Genomic DNA, 10230 nt, shown 5'->3' with positions numbered 1-10230 from the left:
AAAAAAAAAAAAAACCTGGCTCCAGCCCTGTGCCTGACTGATATTTAAGCTCCATTAAAGTCAAATTCCCCTCCGCTACTTCCATGTTATGTTCTGCACATCATCCAATTGATCAAACGCACAAAATTACCGCAAAAAAAGAGAAAGAAACACAGTCTAATTGCGGCCGTTTCTCAGTGCGCGCTCCCCTCCTCTCTCCATTGGCCGGGCGCGGAGCAGGGGGGCGGGGCCATGCCGGTGCGTGTTGCTTAAAACGCTTTGGGGGAACTCATCGCGAGGCACATTATCGAGACCGGTCCTCCGGAGATGTGAGGGGAGTTTCACACTTTGATCGGCCAAAACAAATAAAGAAGCGCGCCCGAGGATAGCGGAGGCCAAAACAGGACGTCTGGATTATATTTCAGCGAGCTGAAGCCAACACAGTCCACAGATGAGCAACAGGTAGAGCAGACACGAGTCCAGCTGTTTCTTTTATCATAAAGTCTGTTGAATATGAGATGTGGCTGTTTATGTTGGGCCGGTTTATTCTCCATGACGCGCCGACTTCCTGGCTTTTACGCACGACTTCTGTTGCCACAACCCGCCAAAATGTTCTTCTCTGTCCGCTCATATTTCATCTCGCTCCTTCTGTGTTGACTTTAAGAGACATTTCTGACGTGCCGAGCTGGAAATTAAACGTGCATGTGTGTCTCAGTGTGAGGGGTGTGTGTGCATGATTGCATCAGAAGTCTTTTTTTTTTTTTTTTTTTTTTTTCCTTCCTTCCCTCGCACCTGTTAACATTTGTCGCTGGCATTTGGTGCATTCTCAGAGCAGCTCTGTGCGTCTGGTAACAGTCAGATACTGTTTAATGACACTGTTTAAAACACCAGACTTTATAGTTGTAATATAATAATAGTAAGTAGTAATAATGAGATATTTATTGAGGGAGTCTCTGTCGCAGTGTTCTCCCACAAAAGCTGCTAATTTTGAAACAAAAAGTGATGATTTGGCCACAGGAAAAGGGGAGAAAAAAACCCTGCTGCTTCGACAAGTAAAAAATTTACATAACAGCCATCATCTGAGAAAAAAGATTACACAATACTCAACAATACAGCGTCCTCTGTAATTAAATTCAATCGTGCATGTCACCAGAAGCCTGTAACTCAAGAAAAACGCATTTTCCTGAGGGTTTCATGTAAAAACCTGGCAGACAAATTGCATCAGCCAGTTTTATTTTTGCAGGTATGAAACTACAGAGTGACTCAGGGAGTGTGCGAAGCGATGTATTGGTTTCACTGCAAGCTTCAAGTCTCATGACTCAGAGGGAAATCTGTCCTGACCAAAAAAAGTGAAAAGTAAATAAAAGAAAGCACAGTGACACGGTGCATCAGGTCGATCTGGACTTTGTTGCCCGGACAGCCAAAACTAATGAGTGGTGCTGTAGTTGTGCCAGGAGAATCCTCTCAGGACAGCCATTATTGCAGCAGAGCGGAGAAGTCCCAGAGGACTCAGTGAGAGTCAACAAGCTGCACAGCCAAAGATGCAGCTCGCACTCTCTCCTAAAGCTCCTGGAAGATAACAGGCCGAGTAAACTCAACCTACGAGGCTGACATCATAATGTCGCTTATAAACTCGCTGCTCCGTCTCTGCAAAGTTGAGGGTTTATTTCTTGCAGATGAATGCTTTAAATGCTTCATGAAAACTTAAAGTGCAACCTGTTTTTGTGAAAAAAAATGTGCACAGACTGGAAGTTGCTTCGGTGCAATTTGTTGTAAAGTTATCAAGATACTAGAATTTAAAACTTCAATACGACACGATGGCATAAAACGATGCTGTTCGGATATCAAAATGAAAAGAAAAGTTTGAGTTTTGAGCACTACTGGAACAATACACAGTCACTGAACACGCGCCAACACATTTATCGAATGCGGCTATCATTTCAAACACGTGATCTCGAAATAATATTGAAGTATCGCTGCTTCTGACAGCCGTAACTTGTGGTGCATTTTCAGTTCCTTGCACTAAAATGTAATAAGAGAGAGGATCCGCACATCAGGTTTCTGAACTCGATCTGTCAGTTATGTAGAAGCATCAGTTCATGGGATCCTGTAGAAACACTGAAACCCACAATCCAGTCAGCAACGATCAGGTCAGCGCGGAGCAGCCAAGAGAAACAAGTCGACTTTGAAAGTGACCAATAATGGGACTGGAGTGCAATTACAGGGTGGCCTCTCTCAGTGAAAGTTGAACTGTTAGATCGAGGTTAAACATCACTGTTGTTGTTTGTCATAGCTCAATGAAATATTGTTGGCACAGGCAGACGAGCTTCACTGACACTGGGCAGAAAGTTTTTAAAGGTTTTTCTCAGGCTGCACACACGCCTGGCTTCGCAGTGATGAATTTATCAGTTCTGACATGTCATGTTTCTCTGTTTTTCTAATCTATCTGGAGCTGGTTTGACTAACAGTCGTCTCTTGTCTCTGTTTTCCTGCAGCAGATGATCTTGATGCGGTCCAGTCAGCTGGTGAAAGAGGAGTGACCACTTCATCCTCCTCTTGTTGCACTCCATCGAGAGGCCAGTGAGGCTGAAGTGTCCCTTCAGCCCGCCTCACTCTGTCACCATTTCCTCTCTGAGTTGGTCCCCCAGAAGCGTTTCAAAACTGTTTCTCCAACGCTTTTTCCAGAAACTCAGACTGTTTTCCAAAGCAGAAGCAGCACAGCCCTCCCAGACTGAGGTGATGGGAAGCGTGCGAGCCAGCCGCTACAGCATTGTGTCATCAGAGGAGGACGGCATGAAGCTTGCCACTATGGCAGTACCCAACGGCTACGGGAACGGCAAGAGCAAGGTTCACACGAGGCACCAGCCGCAGAGCAGATTTGTAAAGAAAGACGGTCACTGCAACGTGCAGTTCATCAACGTGAGCGAGAAAGGTCAGCGGTACTTGGCTGACATCTTCACCACTTGCGTGGACATCCGCTGGAGGTGGATGTTCATCATCTTCTGCCTCGCCTTCCTGCTGTCGTGGCTCTTCTTCGGCTGCGTCTTCTGGCTGGTGGCCATTTTCCACGGGGACTTAGAGAACGACACCCAGAAGTGCGTCTCCAATGTGAGCAGCTTCACCGCGGCCTTCCTGTTCTCCATTGAGACTCAAACCACTATTGGCTACGGCTACAGATACGTGACAGATGAGTGCCCTGTGGCTGTTTTCATGGTGGTTTTCCAAAGCATTGTTGGCTGCATTATTGACGCCTTCATCATTGGTGCCGTCATGGCAAAGATGGCAAAGCCCAAGAAGAGGAATGAGACTTTGGTTTTTAGCCACAATGCCACGGTGGCCATGAGGGACAACAAGCTCTGTCTGATGTGGCGTGTGGGGAACTTGAGGAAGAGTCACCTGGTTGAGGCGCATGTGCGGGCACAACTTCTAAAATCCCGTACAACGGCAGAGGGCGAGTACATCCCGCTTGATCAGATGGACATAGATGTGGGCTTCGACAGTGGAGTCGACCGCATCTTCCTGGTCTCCCCCATCACCATCGTCCACGAGATCGACGAGGACAGCCCCTTCTACGACATGAGCAAACAGGACCTGGAGAACTCAGAGTTCGAAATCGTTGTCATCTTGGAGGGAATGGTCGAGGCAACTGCCATGACCACGCAGTGCCGCAGCTCCTACATCGCCGGCGAGATCCTCTGGGGCCATCGGTTCGAGCCGGTGCTCTTCGAGGAGAAGAACTACTACAAGGTGGACTATTCCCGATTCCATAAGACATACGAGGTGCCAAGCACCCCACTGTGCAGCGCAAGAGACCTTGCAGAGAAAAAATATATTCTCTCAACCTCCAACTCCTTCTGCTACGAAAATGAGATGGCGCTGGAGAACAAAGAGGACACGGACGAGGGGAACGGGGGCAGCGTTGGGCCCGACGGCACCCAGACGGACAACATCTCAGAGAACGAGCACAGCCAAGCCACGGTGCCGCTGGAGCCCCGGCCTCTGAGACGAGAATCAGAAATATGACTGTTCAGACCTCAGACCTCACGTAAGGAGATTCTCTAAAATCACCTCTCTGCTCCAAAAGGCACAACGAGCCGAGCTGGGCCTTGGGTAGAAGACAAGCCGAACGGTACTGCTGTGGGAAGCGGCAAGCTTTAGGACCTTGTATGTAGGAGTCTGTTTGAACTTTCACTACATACAGTATGACAAAACACAGCACTATGACGAACCACGTGCATATTGCAGGAAGAATTCTCCAAGAAGTCCCCATGAATGTGTGCTCAGTGTCTGGTGACTGCAGGACGACGGAGAGGGAGGTTGTTGTCGAGATGACTTGAAAACTGCAGGCATGTCTCAGTTTCTCTGGCCGGCATGAACAAGACGCTGTCAGAACGGTAGTTTTTAGAGTTAGAACACGTTCTCAAGTGCTGCTAGTTAAACTTTTCTCGTAGGACACAACAGGTAGATGTCTGGAACAAAGGTACAAGTAGAGTATTTGTTCACGAGCTGGTCTCACAGCAGACATCGAAGTAAAGTCGAAATAAACTGCACCAAAAGCTTCCTTGACTTGTAGAGAACTTTTAGGACTTGACAGCACTGATTTTTTTCTGATCTTCTGCTTTAATCCTTTGCTGTTGTTGATCTGAGAGTCTGTTCATTGCTGGTCGGACCGATAGAAACATGCCTGCTCGTGTCAAGAGATAGAGCAGGGTAGTATTAACGGCATCAAACTGACAGAAAAATCTAATTTAAAGAGAGACCGGGGTAACACGAGAATCTGAATGTTCTTAAAAGTGCTGCTATAATAATGTTGCTTTTTTTGTTTCCTTACTTTTTTTTTTTTTACGGTTGATAAAAAATGCCAAAGAGTATTATTATCATAGTTACGTGTGTCTTTAAAAAATAAAACAACACCTGGTTAGATTTGGTACAAAGAAGTAGAGCGTTTAGGGAGTTTTAATGAAGTTTGTTTTTCAAGAATGTGTGTACAGTTTATCAGTTTTATTATTTTTTTTAAACGTCGATCATCGTTATCTTGAGCCACTTCATCAAGCCTTAATCTGGAGAGTCAAACGAGCGAGAAGATGTGTGAATCAACCGAGGTGGCAAAGACTATTTGTGTAATAATTCAGTCTCATCTGGAGGTTTTTCTTGGTGTCAACTTGAACCAAAAGCTCAACTTTTTTAAATTATTATTATTATTATTTTTTTTTTTTTAAAAACTGCTTTAAAGGTTATAAATATGAAGTGGTATGTTTTTAGCGAACTCCTTTCTAACATCTGATTCTGATACAGTGTTATGATCGGAGGCTGTTGTCATGAAGAAATATCAAATCTCCGGTGAAACATCTTCCCTTTTTTGCTGTATCATCAACACTACTTGAGTTTTCATTCTCTGTTTTAATCCTTGTTTTACTCGAGAATGTAAGATTTGAGAAAAGCCTAGGTCAAAGCCAAGTGTACTGTAACCCCGGCATATGAAGGTGTACTGCACAAAATACAAATTTATATCCTGTATCTTTTTTTTTTTCTTTTTTTAAGAGAAACCGTGACAGAAGGCCTCTCGTCTCCACAGATCCTCACATGTGTAAATACCTCCCTTTCACCCTGTTGCAGTTATTTTGTATCAGTCTTCCAAATGTACTGCAAAACCATGGAATGTACAGATTTTTGTATTAATATTATTATTATTATTAATATTATTATTATTATTGTACATGATATGATATTGTTCTTTTTTCAATAAAATGTCAGTGGACGATCAGAATCACTGAATCTGTGTTGGCTTGTCGAGACTTTTGTACTCAGTTTTTGGGGAAGTTTTCACAAGATCGGATGAAATTTTGCATAAAACTCATGAAAAAACAAAAATGTGGCTCAGATGAGACTTGAGTTTACTGTTTGGATTAATAAAGTGTGACGCGTAAAAAAAACAGCACAGCTCAATATAGAGAGCAGCTGCAGGGCATTTTTTAACACTGATTTTACTGTGCTGCTCATGTGTTCGTGTTAGGATCTGAAAAGTTTTTTCGACACTATGATCATTAGAGCCCAACCGATATATCAGTTGGCAGATATCGGCCGTTCACAGATATACTGGTATCAGAGGGTATGTTGTCTGATATGCATCAATATAAGTTTTTAAAAAGATGCTTGGGGTGTTAAGATGCCATCCTAGACAATTCAATTCATTTTGTGACTGTTAAATATCCTGCCTCTGTTACATACATCATATTATATGTTTGTCACAAGTGTTTCATAACTACATTTCTGGAATCATTGCAAAAAGCGGCCGTATGTCTGCTAAAAAAGCAATATGTGTTGAGCTCTAATTGGTTTGTCAAAGCTTATATACATCAATCGATTGAGTGCTAAGGACGGCAATAATGTAAAGAAATTGGGTTACAGGTTTATTTTCCTTACAGGAATCAGCAGCAACACGTTTTCACAAATCTGAAATGAAAGTGTCTAACTGTGAAGATTTCAGATTGGTTACATTCGCAGGTGATAATTATCACTTCATCAGGAAAAAGTCTCACACTGAATACATGAATTCAGACGTCTGACAGCAGGTGTTTCGTTGACAAAACACCTTTGAGAAACTTGGCTGAAGTGTTATTGTTTGAGAAACAAGATCTCTACCAGTCATCTGCCAGCGTGGTGTTGTTTCGTGCCAAATGCATAATCAGCACCTGTAAATCGAATGAACGGGGTAAAAAGCACAATATTTTTCTCTGAGATGCAGGTGGAGCATACGTGTCAGTACCACCACCTCACATTATAGAAGCATTTACTGCACAGAGTAACTTCCCACCTCTGCGTACTGACAGGAGAGCAGCAGCAGTGTGTCGGTGGGAAAATCTCCAGCAGCTCTGTGTTGTACTGAGTTGAACCGTGACAGTAAGCAGCTGCCTCATCCTGCGTCCTCCGCTGTCGCAGGACGGATTAACACTCTCCCTGTTCTCTACCTCTTGACATACATTGTGCTCATCTGTCTCTCATCCTCTCTCGCCCTATCTGTCTCTGCGGTCCTTAAAATGTCCGCTCAAATGTTTGCTTGGTTTCGCAGGTTTGAAACCATTCAGCGGGGGAAACTTGAGTCACAAGACAACAGTCTTGTCAGTCAGCGGGTGTAAATGTTGTTTTAGAGACGTACGTACCCCGGTGACGACACTGATTATGGCCCTGATAATGGTCAACTGCTCCATCAACCTCTCACAGACTGTACGAACATTCAAAGCTAACGGTATTAGCATCAGCCCCAGTTTTGCTTTGTGTTTAGCGCTATCGAGCAAATGTAAGCATCCTCAACTATGATGGTGAACGTGGCAAACACACCAGTTAAACATCAGCATGTTAGCATCTACCCCACGAGCATGTTAGCATTTAGCTCAAGTCTGGTCTCAGAGAGCTGCTAACAAGGCGGTAGACTCCACACGTAGCTGTGTGCGCACGCTGTCGGGAAAATGCCTCAAGTACGTTGAAAGACTTGAAACTTTGGATTTTGGAGAGGCTGTATGCAGTGTGCCACAGGAAGTTGTCATGGAAAAACAAAAATCCCTTGCTGGCCATGTTCATGTTTCGATAACGCCACTCCTGTTAGCGGTGGCGTTTCTCTTTGTCTGCCAGGAAATGCATTTCCCTGTGCTGAACACCGGAGGCGATCACTCCTAATATCAGATGAAAGCAAAAAACTGTGTGCGTCCGTCTTGATTTGAGAAGCATTCAGTGTTTCGGTTCAATCTCAGGGCTTTCCTCAACCTCGCTTGTTCTTCAAAGCAAAAAATGTCACTAATCCTGGCTTCTTTTTTTCCTTTTTCCTGGATAGTTTTAACCCTCAGGTCAAAGACGAGGTCCGCGATTATTACATCTGTCCGTCAGAAGCGCACAGATTTCAGTCGAGATTCACTTTGTGATTAATAACTGTCCCGTTATAAACATCAGGACTTGATTCTAATTTGGATTCAATTCCAGTTCTGAGAAAGCAGAGAGAAAGAGGAAGCCTTTTTTTTTTTTTTTTCTCATGCTGGTTATATTTTGTCTTCCACGGCTCTACCTCTCCTCCTCAGCTGCACAGAGAGACAAAGAAAAAAATCTGGACGTGAAGTCGACTCAATGGAAAATTCCTCGGTTTACCATTAAGGAAGACTGACACTAATGTCAACTTCTGGAGTCAGAGCTTGAGCTTTGAACGTGATGCTTCTGTGTGTGTGTGTGTGTGTGAGTGTGTGCGTGTGTGTTCCATTCATCTGACATAAAGCAGTTACGGTATCCGATTCATCTCGATCATTTCGAAAGGGGAAGAGAGAGAAAATGAGTCAGAGTTGTTTCAGTTGGTTATTATAATCAGGATCTGTGTTTCATATTTCCTCTATGAGACATGCTTTGAACCACAACAGTCAGCCCAGTACAAGATTTAATAAAGGAAAAAAACACAATAAAACACAACACAGTGGCAAAAAAAAAAAGAAATCCACCTTATTTATTTATATTTTGATAAACAAAGAAGTTTTTTTCTTTTCTTTTTTTCTTCCAGCCATAGAAGGTGGCACCCGTTTGTCCCTGAGGGACGATGCTGGTGGGAAAGTAGGGAGCAACTTTCCGGTCACACCATTTAATATTGCATTTATTTATTGAATTATTAATTTAAAGTTGTGAGCAGGAAAGGCACATTGAGGTTACTTCCTGCCTGAGGGGGGAACAGCGCGGCAGCTCGTGGTGCTGTAGGTGACCGTCTGTGTTTCTATTGTGCAGCCCGACTCGCTCCCTGTTTATGAAAACAATAACAGTGTATCAGCGCAGTAAACATCCAAAGGTAAATGTTAGGCCCACTCCCATTATTTCAGAGTAAACCCCTGAGATATCAAGTATCCAAACAGTTTACTTCTTATCACTATTTATTTGTGTTTTATACATCACGCTACACAGCTGACTGAGCCGCGTTCAGAGCCGCAATCTGGAAACAACAATGTCGGAGCTGCAACACAAACACAGTCCGCGCTCCTGAACTATAACCGGAACCTGTGGCTTTTATCGGGGCTTCTGGGAACCCGACGTTCAAACGGGCTCAGCTCTTGTCCAGACCTGTGATCCCCGGAGTGTTTTGTCTTTAGCTGAAGCCAAGTCTTCCTGCTTCACACGGACCCCTGCTCGGCCAGACAAAACCATCGGCACACAAGGTGGACGGCTCGGAGCTGCTCTGACGTTCCTCATAGAGAACGAGCGCCGTTTCAAACAAGTCCGATTGCAAAGAGTCATTACCCATCGGGAAAAAAAAAGAGGAAATTCTTTCCGATTGCGATATTATAATAGTAATGATGACACTTTTAGAGCCTGCTTCACTACATCGACTTGAATAATCACTTTCCTCTTACGTAGGCAACACTTTGAACAACAATAGGACCATAATAACGGGAACACAGATATCATCAGGTGTAACCCTAAAACAAAGGAGCGCAAAGTCAGGGCTTTAACTGGGCCAGTACTCTTCAGTGAGAAGTACCAGCATGTTAGTTTTGCCAGCTAAGTATCTTTAATACTTTCTGATTAATATATAGTTAGCACTAATGGTGTACTCGTGTTATTTTGAGGGTTTAATGCAACACAGAGGCACAAATGTGCATCTGCTGGATAAGTTACATGTGGACTGGTGCAGTTAAACAGAAGAACAAAAACAGACATAAGAGATAAAACAGTGAAATTGGACTTGGATCAACTGACATAAACATGATATTGTCGCCTGTGTAAATGTTGGATGTAAAAGTGGACAAAAAGGGAAAACAACAATAACACCGAAGCCACCAACAACAACGTTACTGCCGGTTTACAATAACGCCCCCACAGGCTCCACCGCGCCTGATGTGCGCCTGTCAAGGCTACAGCTGCCAAAGTTATATCTGACAAGTTTCTGAAGCCGGTGGAGATTATTACGAGAGAAAACATCTGCTGATCTGCTGTTTGCTCATCTCGGTCACCTCTTTCAATCACTGATTTATAGAAAGAACAGTTTCCCTTTCCCATGCCGTTTTGTTGTCACCTCGAACCAGTTCAAATGATATTTGATAAGTTGTAACAGGTATCAACAGAATTTGGCGGAAAGTTCAAAATCCTGGATAATTTGAGGTTATCCAGGATTTTGTGTTTTTCTATCTTACTGGGAACAATTTTATTCTTGCTCGTGAATTTCGGCATTTACATGAGTGAGAAAAAGCTGGCACATCTATTCACGAAGTGTCTGCCACTGTGTGTGTT

At 43.7% G+C, this 10230-nt stretch overlaps 1 protein-coding gene and 1 long non-coding RNA gene across 2 annotated transcripts in view; one reads left to right on the top strand and one right to left on the bottom strand.

The window, feature by feature from the left end:
• The first annotated feature begins 288 nt into the window (after positions 1-288).
• On the top strand, positions 289-5754 carry kcnj2a (potassium inwardly rectifying channel subfamily J member 2a). Its single transcript, XM_037082085.1, has 2 exons — positions 289-441; positions 2475-5754. Exon 2 carries the CDS (start codon positions 2719-2721, stop codon positions 4000-4002), a length of 1284 nt encoding a protein of 427 aa, XP_036937980.1. The 5' UTR covers positions 289-441; positions 2475-2718; the 3' UTR covers positions 4003-5754.
• A 2690-nt stretch (positions 5755-8444) lies between these two features.
• LOC119010157 overlaps positions 8445-10230 on the bottom strand; it is a 31086-nt gene continuing 29300 nt past the window's right edge. The window contains exon 2 of the long non-coding RNA XR_005071919.1: positions 8445-8746. This is a non-coding gene — a long non-coding RNA (uncharacterized LOC119010157). The remainder of the gene's footprint in view (positions 8747-10230) is intronic.

Source organism: Acanthopagrus latus, chromosome 20 (genome assembly GCF_904848185.1).
Source record: "Acanthopagrus latus isolate v.2019 chromosome 20, fAcaLat1.1, whole genome shotgun sequence".
NCBI lineage: Eukaryota > Metazoa > Chordata > Actinopteri > Spariformes > Sparidae > Acanthopagrus > Acanthopagrus latus.
This window is presented reverse-complemented; position numbering and strand designations above follow the sequence as displayed.